The sequence below is a fragment of the Benincasa hispida genome, chromosome 7, assembly GCF_027475165.1.
Source record: "Benincasa hispida cultivar pf3 chromosome 7, pf3_genome.v1.1, whole genome shotgun sequence".
NCBI classification, from domain to species: Eukaryota; Viridiplantae; Streptophyta; class Magnoliopsida; order Cucurbitales; family Cucurbitaceae; genus Benincasa; species Benincasa hispida.
The window spans coordinates 51,107,460-51,123,996 of NC_143484.1; the positions used below are offsets into that span (position 1 = coordinate 51,107,460).

The 16,537-nt window shown below is 36.1% G+C and overlaps 3 protein-coding genes across 3 annotated transcripts; all 3 read right to left on the minus strand.

Annotated features, from left to right (window-relative positions):
- Positions 1 to 294: 294 nt before the first annotated feature.
- LOC120080842 (SLH domain protein) lies at positions 295 to 5,457 on the minus strand. The gene is made up of 11 exons (XM_039035495.2): positions 5,024 to 5,457; positions 4,859 to 4,945; positions 4,476 to 4,655; positions 3,438 to 3,526; positions 2,869 to 2,957; positions 2,681 to 2,784; positions 2,494 to 2,590; positions 2,353 to 2,428; positions 2,118 to 2,232; positions 1,395 to 1,926; positions 295 to 658 (listed from the first exon to the last, which is right to left on the minus strand). Exons 1-11 carry the CDS (start codon positions 5,298 to 5,300, stop codon positions 565 to 567), a joined length of 1,740 nt encoding a protein of 579 aa, XP_038891423.1. The 5' UTR covers positions 5,301 to 5,457; the 3' UTR covers positions 295 to 564.
- Positions 5,458 to 6,473: 1,016 nt separating this feature from the next.
- On the minus strand, positions 6,474 to 8,675 carry LOC120080844 (Cytochrome b561/ferric reductase transmembrane protein family). The gene is made up of 4 exons (XM_039035497.2): positions 8,155 to 8,675; positions 7,997 to 8,048; positions 7,717 to 7,913; positions 6,474 to 6,988 (listed from the first exon to the last, which is right to left on the minus strand). The coding sequence occupies exons 1-4, from the start codon at positions 8,302 to 8,304 to the stop codon at positions 6,653 to 6,655; spliced, it is 735 nt and encodes a 244-aa protein (XP_038891425.1). The 5' UTR covers positions 8,305 to 8,675; the 3' UTR covers positions 6,474 to 6,652.
- Positions 8,676 to 11,085: 2,410 nt separating this feature from the next.
- Positions 11,086 to 16,537, minus strand: DCP5 (decapping 5). The gene is made up of 8 exons (XM_039036669.2): positions 16,095 to 16,537; positions 14,575 to 14,675; positions 13,821 to 13,892; positions 12,784 to 13,716; positions 12,402 to 12,467; positions 11,898 to 12,098; positions 11,681 to 11,797; positions 11,086 to 11,604 (listed from the first exon to the last, which is right to left on the minus strand). The coding sequence occupies exons 1-8, from the start codon at positions 16,240 to 16,242 to the stop codon at positions 11,461 to 11,463; spliced, it is 1,782 nt and encodes a 593-aa protein (XP_038892597.1). The 5' UTR covers positions 16,243 to 16,537; the 3' UTR covers positions 11,086 to 11,460.

A 16,537-nucleotide genomic window follows, 5' to 3' on the forward strand; every position in this document is an offset into this window, starting at 1 on the left:
GAGAATGCTGGGAGAGGTTGCTTTCGGAACCATAAATACGAGAACCCGGACAAGACAGTAGCAGCCAATATATGTCATCCAAGAGCGCTGTATTTGTGGACATGGACCTTGTTGGTCCCCGTGGAAGTTTGGCCGGCATTGGCAGTAGTAGAGAGAACAACGCATGTTTCCCAGTAAATTTCAGCTTTAATCATTAAAAACGTTGCATAAGATTGCAGGCTGAAATTGGTCAAGATCGTGCCTAGAAGTTACGATCAAAGATAGGAAAAAGAATGGCTTGATATATACAAGACCTGGGATCAAATCGAGGAGCAATAGATTCAACAGTATAAGCAAAATTTTTACATTCTCGGTGAAAATAAAGTTAAAGCTTGAATTCTCAATCTGGATTAATTTCTGATCAAGTCTGTTACGACAGCAAGATATTGTAATGAAATCCTTTGATTCGACTTGCAATTATATTTGCAAAAATACATCATGAACTCTTCTTACTGCCGATACCTCAAGTTGATAATTTATGAATGAACTTGGGGGCAACTTTACATCGCAGTGTTTGGGAAAAATTCAAGCTTGATCATCCCATTTCCACCTTCGTCCAACCTCCTCAAGAACCTTAGCACGAGCTTGGCTTTTCCTTGCTTCATCTTCTACCCAAGATCTGCATTCAACGTTTACAGAAATAAAAGATTGCTGAGTTTCCAACCTGGCCTTTAGCATACAGATATAGGTTATTTTTCAATGTCGCACTAAATAAACAATTTCATATTGAAAACCAGAAGGCTACAACGACTTATAGAATATACAAGCAAATATAATTTATACTATTGACCATTTAATGAAGGATATTGGTCAAGGTATTTGCAGGTTCAGGTTCCTAAAGAGCCAGCAGACTTGCCACTTGCACAACTTCTCGTTTTATCCATTCTAACATCTTTTTTCCTTATTACTAGGTTCGATGCATTAAAAATACACCATTGCTCACGACATACTACACCGAAGGAAACTATTCAAACTCAACGGCATGAAATTTTCATTTCAAGACCACGTTAGAATTTGAGGACACAAGTGATTGGTTTTAGCTGGATCAATTTATACATCGAAAGATATTTTTTACCGTCAGTTAAGACTTATCCAAAAGGTATATAGTTTGAGTAAAAGATTAAAAAATAGTTCAATAATCATGACTACCAGTAGTATATAAATTCAATAATAGAGCCAGAGGTTTTTCTTTTTTTGGTGACAATTATAGAGCCATACATAGAGGATCTCTTGCAACATTATTCTACACGTGGAATAACTAATACAGGAAAAAAAAAATTAAACAACAGCAAACAGAAGTATTTCATAAATCGAAAAGAAAGAAGCTGGGACATGATGAGCTTTAAGTTAATTACCTAAGAATACGGAGAGCTTCTTTCTCAGCTTCAAGCACAGCTTTCGTATCAAGCATCCCTTCAAGCTGGTTCTGTAAATCGGCGTGCATATTGTGTAGGTCACTCTGCTCTGTCTCACATACAGATCTCTCAGAAAGAAGCTTTTCTGTCATCCCATCAACCTCTTCCTTGAGGCTGAGAAGCAATTGCCTCTGACAGTCTATAGATGTCTTCTCCTTTAAATACTCGGAAAAGAACTTCTCTTGAACTATCTTCTCCTCTCCCAAATCATTGACAGCAGCAAGATAAAGTTCCTCCACCTTCATAAGGCGTTTTTTCTCCTCAGTTAGCTTCTTATCCCAATACCTTTGTATGTCTCCTCTTTCTACCAATTCCAACTTGATATCTTCTATCTCAGCTTTTCTAGCAGAACTCTCGGATTCCAGTCTTGATAATTCAGCAGAGATTGCTTCTGTCATTCTGCCACTTGCCAGTGTGACTGCTACTTGTGCTTTTGTTGAAGGCTTGTTTGGTTGAAACCGTTTGATTCGACCTGTGAACAGCAGATATAAATTTTTAGAGCCAATATTAAATGTACATAACTGTCAGTTTTTCCCCCCACCTTTGTACATTTTCCATATGAGACATTATTATAAAATAAAATAAATAAAACCTAAAGGACTTTTAGTTTATCTACTAATAACTTCTTGAGTAGACACAAAATAACTAGGATAAAAGGAATACCAAAAACTTTTCTGAGAATGCTTCTCTCCCCAGCTAAAATATCCATGAACAGTTGTGGCGATGCTTCTGAACTGATCTCCTTCAAGTCCATAAAATCCACCTTTGTACTTGATATCTGGACTGTAGAAAAAGTCAAAAGCAATGACACACTGATAATCATTGGTTATATGTAGTTTAAAGAGGAAACAATTCCAAATCAATTGAACAATAATGGATTAAATAAGAAATTCTGTACCTGTTCTAGCATTCCAGAAGCAAACTCGTAATCTAACTGAGCTTTCCAGTCTATTAAAGTCTGGCGAGATACAAATCTGCAGCATTACAGATACAATCAATGGAATTCAAATAGATCCAAAATTTTATGCACATGCCATACCTCTCAGGAAAAAAATAAGTTTTCTCTCGATCACCCAAGCCATCATATCCATAGTTTGGTGATAACTTGCTGGGTACGATACCCGCTTCTGCTAGAGCTGAAAAAAAAATCCAGGACTAATACATATAATGCTACAACCGATTAAACACCTTCTCTAAAACAAGAAATAATATGAGAAAACCTCAACCTTGAATGGACTCAAAATCAGGATCTTCAAAACTTATATCATCAAAAGCAGCAACTGTTGACCCAGAAAGCGAAACAGATGGAATAATATGGTGTTTTGGATTCCTATATTGGAGAATGGGGGAAAAGGTTTAAAAAAAAGTGAATGTGTTAAGTGTTAACTCATAAAGGAACTTTGCTAATTTCTACCTTTCCAATGACGAATACATACGAACTAGCCACCTTGCATATTCCCTTCTACTACACAACTCTCCAGCATTAATATCATCTTCCATAACCTGCATACATATCCTAAGTCTTTGAGATGTTCATGCTCGCATTTGTACCTAAAATCTAATTTCTCAATGAACTTGAGGATAAATAATCTGGAAACAATACAAAACCAGACACCAGAATATGAATATGAAAATAAGAATATTGGGGAATCTGTACTCAACAGTTCGCTTGAATAAGAAAAGGATGGGTTTTGAAACATGTATGCTTGATGAGAATCAATGTCATCAGTCCATTCCGTAATTGTTCATCATGGGCATTATAAATAAACAAAATTTTAAGAAATTCTCAAAAGTTATCATTTTAGAATTAAATTCCAAAAAGTGGTAGAAATCTTTAGCAACATGTAGGCATCTACAACACATAGTTGGAAGTAAAACTTAAGTTCCAAAAGATTCATGTCATGGTCCAACTTAAGAGTTGTCTCATATTTGATCAAACTTGTGTTTCTTACAAATCTACAAAAACTTTTTTCCTGAGCAGACCTTAAGTTTCTTCAAAATTGATAAAGCTTCGTCTTGAGCAGAATCGACAGGAACGGTGAGTATAACTCGTTCAAGCTTATTCCCAGAATCTGAAATACATAAAAATAAGAGGGAAATGTATGATCATCTTGGTTGTATGAAATTGAGATATCTAAACCGCGCAAGGACGAGATATGAATCATTGACAGTCACCACAAATAGATATATATTGACAATACACTCCAAATATCAACAGCTATCAAGAATAATTATTCAATAAATACCAAACAAATCATAAGCTTTATCGATGAAAAAATCAAGAGAATGAGAAGTATTATGCTGGGGAGTTACTTGCAATATTCCATCTTAGTGCGGGGAAGACAACATGAACTCTTAGCCATTCCAACCCCTTTGACTTCCCATGATCTTAATGCTAGTTAGAAAAGGGTAAAATGAGAAGTTGAAGGTATTGAGTGCACCAATCTCGCTTTTCATATCAGGGACTTACTTATTACTTATTACTTATTAACATAATCACAGACTGTATCTTGTGATGTGAAGGTAATTCTTTCAGAGCAGCGGACGAGTCTATGGAAGCTGTGCATATTATGTATGTTCAGTTTCATTCTTCCATCCAAAAAACCTCCTTATCAGGCACGGGAATGGGATTTTGCATCTCACTATGCACTCGCGGAACCCCAAATGCACAACTTCAAAACTTTTTTCATTTTAAATTACACCATGCAACCAAACATTACTATGTACCAAGACACACTTTCTTGCATAAGGTGAAGGAGTATAACAAAGTTCAAAAAGAGAGAAACTATTGTTCATGATCAGCTTTTACAAGATTAAATATAATAGTACTGAGAGGTAAAATTCTACTCTACATGATTAACATCTTCCCATCTTCAAGCTTAAAAGAGAAGAACCCAACTCAAATTCCAGTAGTAAGAAGCAGATTAATGTAATTATACGTCCTGATCAAGGATTTCATTAAAATAATAATTATAAAAATTAAAATTTTAAATTTTAAAAATCAATATTCGAATTGCATACCTGAAGTAACAGAGTCATCAATCTTAGAATCAGGTATAGACTCAGCACCAGATTCAATCGGTAGGTCGTCATTGGTTAAAGTATCCTCCACTGTTTTTCCTTCATCACTTACATTTTCCATACGACTAAATACCCCTTCTAATGATCTCAAGGGAGTACGACGCCACTGAAACTTAAACCCTGTAAAATGAAACATACTCTACCAAAATAAACAATTTTTTCAATTTTCTACATGCAATTATAATGCATTAACAAAACCCCGACTTGTAACTCATACTCAAGAGAAATGAAAGAAAAGTTCAACCAACAATTACAAAAATATAATCACTAGTTAATATAAGATTCCCAATTCTGTGAAAACGGAATTAAGATATCAAACCGACCTCTTCTAGATAGTGAAATCTGAGCAATAACGGCGAACAAAACAACAAGCGAGGTCCCAACCACCCCTATTAAAAAACGAGGCAGCCCTGCAAAAGACAATACCGTAAATACAAACCCAATTATAGATAATCAAGGGAAAATTATGACAATGGAGTAAAATTGACCTTGTTTCTCAGTTTTTGCGACGCTGGTGGGAGAGTTGAGAAATATCCAGCCACCATAGGTGTCATCGCCGTTGGGTTGGTCGGGATTAAACCAAGACGAGAGCTCAAGGTCTCTTTCAGTAATTGAGGCAGTAATACGAAATGTAGAGTTAGTGGGCCTGAGATGGCCGAGGAATAGATGCGAATTGGGGGAAATGACATTCCGTCGTCGTGAAATCGACGGCGACTTGGTAAGGAATAAAGAGAAGGTAGATGCAAAAGAAGAAGAAGAGCACATTACTAAGAAAGTTAGGGTTTTTCCAGAGAGTATGATTGACGACTGTAGAATCCCAGAGGCAGAGGCAGAGGCAGAGCGCGCAGCGTTGATGCAAAGATGAGGTCTACCTCACCAGTGGACCGCTGTGGAACTGGCAGCGTGAAAGGTGAGAACTTTTTTTACCAGGAATTTTCCCTTTGCTTTATATATTTTTTTAAATCCTTATTCCATATTTTAGGATTTTAATTTATTTATTTATTGGAGAAAATTAACTTACTTTAGTACTTTGACTCTTTTGACTTAAATGTCCCACCCATGTTAGTAATCAAGAAAGTTTGTAATTTGAATCGGATAGTTTAATTAGGATATAAATATAGTAACGATTAAAAAAAATCTATAGTTTAAATTCTCCTACTCCATTGTACTAAAATAAAGATACACTCTAGTTGATTACTTATAAATTTGTTAAAAAAAACATAAATTTTCATAAAAGTAATAAGTTAGTTCTCTAAACTTTCAGTTGCAACGAAAAAATCTTTTTCTTTAAATTACAATTTATTCTCTATTGTGCCTAAAAACTTTTACGTATGTATACCATAAAATTGATGAAACTAAAAATTGACACTTAATTTTGATGAGATTTATCATGATAGAACTGATTTTTTACAAGTTTTAGGATATATGGATTAGATTGTTGAATACTAGCTCAAGTATTAAATTGTTACACATCTAAAAATATATAATTTATGAACATTTTGGTTTGTACTTATAATTAAGATATTAATTTATTTATTTTTGACATATTGATATTTTCATCTATATTTTCACATTACATAAAAGGTTCAACATCAATATGAATAATGAATCAACATTTCTATCATATCATGAAAAAATTCATGAAACATAAAACATAAACAAAAATATATCACTAATGTGAATAAAATATAAACAATAAACATTTAAATCTATTTAAAAAGAGTAAAATGTTTGCTTGTTGATTTAAATTGTTTTTTTTTTTTTTTTGGAATTATTTATATTTATCATTTTTCAAGAAATATCATTGACATCAATAATTTCGTTGGCATTTTGATAAAATTGTTTCCTTATAAACCCTTCATTACATAATTTAACCTAGATCTCACTATTATATAACTGATTAACTGCTAGCCATAATGTTCTAGTCCTCTGGAAAAATTTCTCATAAACAGGCCTTCAATACTAAGAGAAATCATTTCTTATACACCACTCACCATGAAGGGAGAAAAGGAGAGAAATCTTATTTACTTTACTACACACCATTCAAAGAGAGAGCCTACAAACAAACAAGGTTTAGCTAATGCACAAGGAGAAAAATGGCAGAAGGGGCAACAATGTTAAGAAGATAAGGGCTTTGGATTAGAGAAAAATGGTTGTTGTTTCGTGGTAGGGAGGGAAGGAGGATATTTAGGAGATATAGCAGTGAGCATCACAACTCCAGTAAGCAAAGCCAGTGCCAAGCCTAGACTGTTTACAACCATGGCTTCATGACCCTTCCTAGGGACATTTCTCTTGGTTTGCAATAATGTCAACTTCTCAAGAAGCCCTGTTTCTGCTGTTACCATTGCTAATGCATAACTGTATAACCCAAGGAATACATGCCATGGCAGCACTCTTTCTCTTGTTGCCCTTACCTCCCTCCAATGCCAGAAGCTCAGAAACCCCATCATCCACTGCATTCAAACACCACATGTTTAATCTTTCGTTCGTTCAATTAGAATGTTTTTATGTCATAAGAAGTGAAACTGGTTTTGGTTTCAAAATTTTTACAATATGATCAATTTGAACTTGGGCATTGAATATCTTACAAGACTACAATAATAAATGAAGGGTAGAGGATCACAGCCAAGTTGGAATATAAGAAACCAGCAATAGATGACTCCTTGACAGTGCCCATTAAGATGGGCAAAGGGATTCCTAAATACTGAAAGAGTAAAAGGGTTGGTTGTGATACTTCAATACCACTATTTGGTCTGACAGTGATTGTGTGGACTATTCAATATGTTTATATATATATATATATATATATGAGTATTCAAGCTAGCTTACTCGCTGTCGACTAATCTCATAGGACAACCCGTTTGACCCTACAACATTTGAGTATCAAAGAAATTCGTTGGATGTTAAATCATAGGTAGATGACCACCATAGATTCAATATATTCGAGAAATTTGTCAATGTCAGATCTCAAGAAGAATTCACATGGCATTAATTCCAAGCATTTCTCTAGAATGAGGCATCTGAAAAGTGAAAATGAATAAGGATTCTGGTTCTGCAACATAACATTCTACAAGGATCTTTCTAACTCTCAGTTCCATTCATCAAATTTAGTTTTGAAGGTGATTAACGTTTTGATAAGGTATGAAAGAGAAGAGTAAAAGGGGTGAAGTGAAAAGAAAACCTGAGCTCCGAACAAAGTGACAACAATCAAACCCATCCAAGAATGTAAACTGTGGAAATTAGCCAAAAAGCCACGATCCCAATGAAACTTGGTCCAAATTCCGGAAATCCCAGAAGCCAAAGCCAGCCCTTGAAGACTCAGATGAACAGATTTCCTCAAATTTCTCGAACCAGGCAACCAGCTGTGGACCAAAATTGCTGAAAATCACAACAAAAGAACAAATACATGATGCCCATCACACAAATCAACATACTGCATCAGCATTTTGGTTCCAACTCACCTTCTCCGCTGAGGAGAATGAGACCGATTACCATGAATAAAGGATGCAGAACCTGCAAAGCAAAACCCAAAATCCTTTAACACGCAGAAAATAGATCTTGCATCGATAAGTAAATGGGTCCGAACGAAATAAAAAATGCAAAAGGGAAAGTGCAGTACGTCGAAGAGATGGTCATCACGGGCAGGGGAGCGATGACCGAAGCTGGAACTGAATACAAAAGCCCAAACGAAGACCAGAACGGCAACAAGCAGACCGAAGATTCTGGCAAAGATGAGTAATGGGGTCAATGAGGGCAATGCTGCGGCCATGGGACAGAGAAAGGCGGCCTGCAGCTAAACGATCTTGGCTCGGGCAAGAGTACAGTGGTAGGGAGGCTGTGAAAACCGCCGACAATGAAACTGTGGGTCTACTTTAATTTGTGGCTGTGCCTCTGCTGTTGAGTACACGGAATTGCATTAGAAAATGAAAACCAAAACTGGAAACTTATCTGGGGAACTGTTGTTGGAGCCAATTTTAGAGAAAAAAGAATCAATCTTTTTCATCTGGGACTTCACAAAATCATATCGTTTTAATTTTTAAAGTTTCAACCATTGATTTTGAGGAAATACGTATGGAAGTTGCACGGATGTACATGAGGTTGGAGGAGTTAATGGGCTTTAGATGAAGTCAACGAAAGAATAAAATATCCCTATACTAAGATCACCTTTAACAAACCTGTAATGAGAATGGATATAACTGTAATTTGATTGATTTTGATCGCATTTACTTAAAATTGTGAATTTTATTAAATTTACTATTATAGCTGTCTCTACCTCCACCTCTATCTTTGAGGGTCAAGCGTAACAAAAACGGTAACCGTAAATATGTTAAAATTGATAAATTTTTAGCTATAACGGTAACAATAATGGTAGCTGCAACGGTAACTATAGCGATAACGGTAACAATATGACATAATTCTCGTATGCAATCGGATTGAGTATTCTTTATTCATCAATCAAATTGCATTATTTCATTACAGATTTAGACGTGGATCCATGTGTCTCTACAAATATAGAGCACAATTAAACAACACCAAAACTAATCAAATGGGGCCCACTTTTTTTTTATTCTCATTGTCTATTATGTTTTTCAGTGGGGTAAACATGACCTAAATTTCAAAGGAAAATTTGAAACGGTGTTGGCACTCAGTTTCATCTATGTCCACTATTGTTACAGCCCTCTCATGTACTTGACCTTCGGCCCACTTCTTTCGATCTATTCTCCCTTTTCGAACTGACTGGTGTAAGAAATTCTCGCACTGAAGTGGTGTCAAACTTTAACACACTACGAGACCCCTAAATACAAGAAGTAGGGGTGTTCAAATAACCCGACAATGCGAAAAACTTTGACTACTCAACCAAAAATGTAAGGATTGGGGTCGGGCTAGTTGTGTTCTTGGGTTAGATTGAGTCGTGAATTAGCAAAAAAAAAAATTGGGTTGACCAGACTCAACCCGAATTTTATATATGTTTGTAATATATATATATATATATATTGATTAATTTGTGAATTTTTAATATTTTTCTTTTAAAATTGTTATGATATTTGTCTTTGTTTGAAGTTTGCAATAAATATCATAGATATTTGACAATTAGCATTTGAATTTTATGGATTCTTGTTATTAATCTTGTGTTATATATAAATTTACATATTTTTAATTAAAAAGAAAAAACAAGTTATAATTCACAACCCAATTCAACCCAAATTTTAAGAGTTAGGTTGGATTGGGTTGGAGATTTTATTCGGGTTTTTTGGGCTGCCAACTCAACAAACCAGAATTTTTTGGTAGGTCCAAAAAATACCCTTAACCCAACTTATGTACACTCTTAATAAGAAGTGTATAGCTCAAGCGTGTGATGCTTGTATAGTTCAAGCGTGTGATGCTTGTATAGTTCAAGCGTGTGATGCTAGGTTTTTTTTCCATATCGATGTTACAACGTGTCAAACCGAACACAACTCAACTATTTCTCGATTGATACATATTTATCAGCTCAACTGGTCGGCCAAGTCTCGAAATGCTAACTTTTCCCTTTTGAGACGCACATTCCCCTTGCCTCCTCCTGATACAAGGCTCAACAAAGGAAGAATATGAAATTTTCTCCAATCCATTGTGCTATATCAATAGGGTTGACCAAAGTCATTGGGGATACAAATCGGATCCCCAATCGGAAATGGAGCGAGGATACCCTCCCTGACCTTACCCCAAATATATTTTATTAATAATTTTAAAAATACACATATATATTACTTTTTATTTTTTTTTAATATATATAACGTAATTAACTTATATGTATATATATATAAAAGAAAGCGGTAGCTAGCAACTGTTTTATTTTATTTTATTTTTTTACTTTATAATATAATTAACTTTTAACTTTATATTAAATTTACAATTAAAAAAACTATTTTTAATTAGTTATTTAAATAAATAAAATAATAATAATAATACTTTATTATCTAAAATATTTACAATTTCAATATAAAGATCAAAATTTAATTAATTTTAGATAAATAAATAATTAAATATATAAAATATAAACGAAGAATTTTTTTCCGCAAGAACCCGATCCCCGAACGACGACCCCAACTCCCCAAAACGGGAAATGAGGCGGGGAAAGGGACTACAAATCCCCACGAAGACAAGGACGGGAGGTGTATCCCCGACCCCGCCCCGTTGTCAACCCTGTATATCGAGCAAAAGAAGTTTAGAAAAGGGTAGTGGTAGTTCCTCAGATTATAAGTTATGCGAAGTGGAACAAGTCATGGAAAACCATCTTAATCAAGAATTACAGAGTTCTACAAGTCATTTTCAAGTCTTGATATTGATGGAATATTCCAAAGTCTGAATAAAGATATTACCTTTTACTTCTTATAAATATGAGATTCTTTCCTCAAATGTTTCTCACTTTCCTTCGAGTTCTCCCTCCCTCCCATCATAAAAAGGACAATAAATGGGCAAAAAAGTGCATCGGTTTTATTGTTTGTTTAAATTAATTGGAAAACTTATACCCTAAAATGAAAAGTAACGATATGACAAGAAAACACCAAAGTTAACAAAACATAAAGTGATAAATAATGATATTACCAGTCAGGCCTCAAAAGCCAAGTATGGAATATGACGCAGGTTGACAGTTAATTACAAAAGAGAAAAGTACCAAGGATGACTTAAAGGACTAGAACTCCTTTAGTACATCTTATGGGTCGACAGAGAGCCTACAGCACCAATTCTTCTTAAAACTACGTCTGCACTTTTATAACAAAGAAAAGCCCAAAACAAAGCCTCTGACGTAAAATGAGAACCCACATATTCTACTATTTATTTTCTGCACAACAGTATAAAACTCAAAAAAGAAAAGTTATAGCAGATCATCGGGAGATTTAGTTGCTCTCATTTGTCTATAACATTCGAACTTACTCACAGGTACCTACGGATTATAGTTATGCATTCCCCGGCCTCGACCCCTTCCAACGTGGCTATATCCTCTCCCATAATAACCACCACGACGGCCACCACGTCCAGAAGCATAACCACCACGACCACCTCGGAATCTTGCAAATTCGCCAAATGTCTGCATTGGCAAACATCCAATACAATGACAAACAGTTATAAAAAGACAAACAAAATAACCAACTCGCATAACGTACCTCAGTGTCCAACTTGATTTGTTCGTAGTATCTGGTCCTCCTCCCATTTTGAGCTTCATTGTCAGGATGATTGTTGCACGAGAGAGTATCAAAAAAGTCGTCCTTATTGTACACAGGCTGTAGATATAAAGTGAATCAGTTTTATATGTGGGCAGGTAAACAAGAATTTCTTTAAAATACAAATCTTCTAGTGTATGGCATTGAAAGTATCTGAGACCTTGATCTCTAACTTCGACGATTCACCATCATCTTCATCATAGACATCATCTTCATCACTGAACTTTTCATCCCCGTCACTGTACTTTGGATGAGATTTGGTATTCTTGCCAAGATGACCCCAGACTTCATCCTTGTTAAATTTCTCATTCATTGCCATGAAGTCAAAATCTTCTGTAAATCTTTCTGTTTGATGCGAGTTCTGCAAACAGAAAATCATAAATGATCACTGAGGATATTGTTATTCTTTTGGAATACGGAACCATGTATAGAGTCATCTAAGGCACTAAAAATATTTAATTCACAAAAAACTAGCACACATGTTTATTTTAGAATCCCATCAAGCTCATATTGAGGCAAAATGAAGGATCGGAACAGTAAATGTGGAATTTACTACATAGGTTATCAAAACCCAGTGTAGTTTGATCCCGAACCTCCTATTACCATACAATAGGTACCGGAGGCATTCCTATTTATTAAACAACCTAAGTTCTGTACACATTACCCCAAATCGTTTTCCTCTACCACGTCCCCTGTAGATGTACCGAGTTTGTGAAGTTGAACCATTTGGCTGTAGAAAATACAAGATGTTAAAATGTCAGAACCCTTGACAGCACAAAAAGTACATAAGGCAAACAAATAGTCTATTCCTTGCACATGAGATATGAAAAATATGCAAATGACTCTAATTTCTACCCACAAGTAATAGCAATCAGCTTCTAACAAGATCATAACTTCCTCAGGACAACCTAAATGTTGCCCCAGAAAAAAGGCCAGAATATTTATTCCTATAAGGACATATAACCGTATTGTCACCAATATGAACTTCCCCAAACCAAACAAAGATTGCATAAGTATATATAGTACATGTGGCCGTGAGAGAGCACCTTATGGATAGCTTGTGAAGACGCCGGTAATGGTAATAATGGTGGCTGAGTATCTGCTGCTGGAACAGTTTGTTCAGCTGCTAATGAGGAAGATGTTTGAACCACTTCAACGTCCTTTTGAACTGTTTGCAAAGATGAAGAGGCTACAGAAGTTTGCAACAGCTGGCCTGGTGTCACAAGAGTAGGTGTAGGTGCACCTGTGAGAACAGAGTTCGATGTTCCAACAACAGAGGATGTAGATTGAGAGACAGTTTGATAAGACAATGCTGGACCAGAAACTGTAGTAGTTTTGTTAGTAGTTGGAGGCACAACAGGACTGACATCTGAACTTGCCGTCAAAGGAGAGAGCGATGGCAAGTTGGTACTTAGAGGAGCTTGAGGAAGAGCAGAATTTACTGTCTTGTTGGCCATTGAGCTTGATGCTATCTCAGAGGTCTGTGGAGCCGAAAGCACAGATGGAAGTGTTGAAGATACAGTTACAGGTGGCATTGCTGTGGATGATAAACTAGGAGTGGTAGGATTAGCAGAAAATAAAGAAGATGGAACTTCTAATAAATTTGGTGCGCCAGTGGGTAAAGAAGCATTAAGATTAGGATATTGCAGTGGCTGCTGCAAGGATGAAGGCAATGACAGACCAGGTGGTGGACGAAGTAATGATTGTTGATGCATGTGAGTAAGTCCATTAGGAGGGCCATAGTACCCTTGCCAGTACACTGGCAAAGCAAGCCCACCACCACTTGGATTTGGGGGAGGTGGCGTAGGAGAAGCTCCCCAAGATCCAACATTTCCTCCAGGTTGATACAAAGGCAACCCACCCTGGAAATTAGATCCAGGAATTCCCATTGGCATGGCCTGAGAATTAATATCAGGCAGAGGCCCACTAACAGGAGGAGGTAAGCTGGAAGAAGTCGATGCTGGACGAGGATAGTGAGACTGCAAGAGAAATTTCACCAAATACATTGTAAGTTCACCTTCATTTTATGCAATAATAAATTGGGAAGGACGGGAAGAGGGGCAAGGGTAGGATTTCATTTTACCTGAATAATAGCTGGATCATTGTTTATCAAGGATGTAGTCTGAACAGGTGGAGAAGATTTTACCTGTAGATCCTGCAGAAAGCACCAACAAAACAAAACTAATTATATATATCCTCAATGCACGCCATCTACTGATCTACTCAATAGATCAGTTATAAATATACATACATACATATATATATATATATAGTGGTGGTTTAATTTAAACACCATAACATCATGAAACTGAAGATCGGCAATTGCAGCAGTCCTCCCTCAGACTGCAATATCATGACCAAGGAGTAAAATACCGATCTCGAGATCGATATCTATATTCCAATTTTAAGGATATATCGATATCAATGAATATTTCTGTAAGTTACGAAATTTTTAAAATTTATTTAGATTAATAAATTAAGTTGTTTTTACTCAAAACTAAGTTACGGATATTGTTATTAGTAGTCATATTCATGTTGTTATTAAAATTTATGTTTTTCAAGCATTATAAAAGCTGTATTACATCAAAAATAAAATAAGAAAAGAGCGATACTACTTCAAATGGAATTTTTATATTAATAAAAAAAAAAAATTGCATGCATTAACTAATACAACCAAATATAGAAGCTATGTTATAATTTACAAAATGCCAAGTACGCCACAAGGTTCATTGGTATCCACACGTAGGGTATCTTGCTGTCACATAGTAATCAATAATCATGTAATTCAGCATACTGCCACTACCACATTATAAAGTCAAAATCTCTAGCAAAGTTACCTTGATATCACTTCCACGGAACAAGATGTATTCAAAAACTTTGTCACTTGGTGGGACTTGCGGTCCATCCTTCTTTCTCCCTTCTGTTCCAAATGAACGTACTGAAGAGAAATATAAGAATATCACATTAGCATGAATTCCCTGGCACCTTGAAAATGGCTTAATGCAATACAATGAGAATTTCAACAACTGTTTGTCACCCCATGGATGCAGATGATGACTTCTACAAACATGAGGATACGGAGTCAGCATTTGAAAAGATTTCAGGACAAAACCTACCTCAAGCCCAACCTATAACTTCACAATTATGGGCCAAGGTAAGTTAATACAATGCCGACCTTAACCCACCGAGTAATTCATTATGATCCACAGCACAAAGGCAACATTCCTATTCCCCTGAACATGTCATAAAATTTCCACCCATGCTAATAGTTAATGGACCTAAAAAGTTTAATCCGTTCAATTTAGCAGCTAAATGAAGCCATTATTTCCCTTTTGATCCCCCACCACCAAAGAAGAGATGCGTAACCCAATGTAAAAACTATTTAACAACATGAATAACACCCCACCATATTCAAGATCTAGGAAGCACAGATAATTCTAATTGTGCAACGAATCGATATCAGATACGGATATGATACGAAATCCCTAGCGAATTGGAATTAGAAACTCTTTTGGACGAGAACCCCTAATTTTCAATCATTAAAACCATCAAATCAATATGACTTCAACCCTAAGGATTGGATTAGACACGAATTGCCTTAAGATCAAATATCTTAAAACAAAGAACAAGTTCCCTAGTCCAAGATTCGAATAGAAGGATGATCAATCCCACTTGAACGTTCTTGGCATGCAACTCTAATGAATTGCAAATACAAAAAGCTCTCCGGCTAACTTTGAAACAAGCACAGAGGCTAAAACTCCATTCATCGTAATCTTCCTAAAACGACCTAATAAAAATCCTAATGAACCCTACATAATAAAGAACGCGAAGTACTTATATAGTTGACACTGAGAGGCAGACGAGAATATTTGGTGGAAACAAACGCGTAAAAATTCTTCCAACTTCAAAAGCGTTGAGCAAAGGGGTTGCCAGCCAAATAGTGAGCAGTGCTCCATATGTAACCCCAGGTTACAAACCAAGTTTCAGCAACCAAAGAGTTAAAAATGACACAAGACATTAAACAGAAGACGCAGAATGGAGAAAGGGCAAACAAATGTGGCACTGCCATCGGCAAACTCTACGGGCAATTCGAGTTCGCAATAACAGGAGGGCGTTTACCAGCCAGGATGTGGTCTCAGGAGTCGGAATCGCCAACTAACAAGTGAAAAGAGTCGAAATTCATAATCAGAAACCAAAAGTCTAAACCTAGGATTCGTCAAAAAACTTCACCGATCTAATAAAAAACATCAGGCCCAGCTAACAAAGAGGGATTGGATTCGATGGGAAACAAATGAAACCCTCGTCTGCCCAGAAAGAGAAAAAAAGGAAAATTAGAGAGCCCAGAAGAGAAAGTTACCATTTCTCAGTCCGATACTGGACTCTTCGGTGTTGATGTTGTAAAGAACACCTTCATATCTAATCTCACTCTTGGAAGTTAAGCTTATCAAGCTTCCAATATATGAATCGGCCGCTGAACTGGATCTGGAACTACTCTCGGAAGCCATAACCTCCGACCCAGAAACAAATCTGAGGGAAAAAGAGAGTAGGGTTTTGGTTGGGGAAGCTGTGATTGAGAAGGTGGGGTTATGTGGAGCGACTTGTCAAGCGAAAGTAGCAGGAAATTGAAGAAAAGCGCTTCTTCTTGTGATGCGTGTGAGTTTTATTATACAAAAATCATTCGCGACTACAGAAAACTGTCTAAGAAACTGCTCCAATCGCCGTGGAATGTATCTGTGGATAACCCAAATGGCCTCGCCATCGCTATCGCCACACTTATCCAATTCTTTTCCGTTAAATTAT

Bases quoted from the DNA above. Each gene is read 5' to 3' on its own strand.
- LOC120080842 (XM_039035495.2), bottom strand. From the start codon at position 5,300: ATGTGCTCTTCTTCTTCTTTTGCATCTACCTTCTCTTTATTCCTTACC. The intron at 2,958-3,437 runs GTCTGCTCAGGA...ATATGTATGCAG, and splicing joins CAATTTTGAAGAAACTTAAG to GTTATGGAAGATGATATTAA. The intron at 2,429-2,493 runs GTATGGCATGTG...GTAATGCTGCAG, and splicing joins ACTTATTTTTTTCCTGAGAG to ATTTGTATCTCGCCAGACTT.
- LOC120080844 (XM_039035497.2), bottom strand. From the start codon at position 8,304: ATGGCCGCAGCATTGCCCTCATTGACCCCATTACTCATCTTTGCCAGA. The intron at 8,049-8,154 runs GTACTGCACTTT...TTTGCTTTGCAG, and splicing joins GTGATGACCATCTCTTCGAC to GTTCTGCATCCTTTATTCAT. The intron at 7,914-7,996 runs GTGAGTTGGAAC...TGTGATTTTCAG, and splicing joins CATTCTCCTCAGCGGAGAAG to CAATTTTGGTCCACAGCTGG.
- DCP5 (XM_039036669.2), bottom strand. From the start codon at position 16,242: ATGGCTTCCGAGAGTAGTTCCAGATCCAGTTCAGCGGCCGATTCATAT. The intron at 13,717-13,820 runs GTAAAATGAAAT...TTTCTCTTGCAG, and splicing joins ATGATCCAGCTATTATTCAG to TCTCACTATCCTCGTCCAGC. The intron at 11,798-11,897 runs GTCTCAGATACT...TTATATCTACAG, and splicing joins CGTCGAAGTTAGAGATCAAG to CCTGTGTACAATAAGGACGA.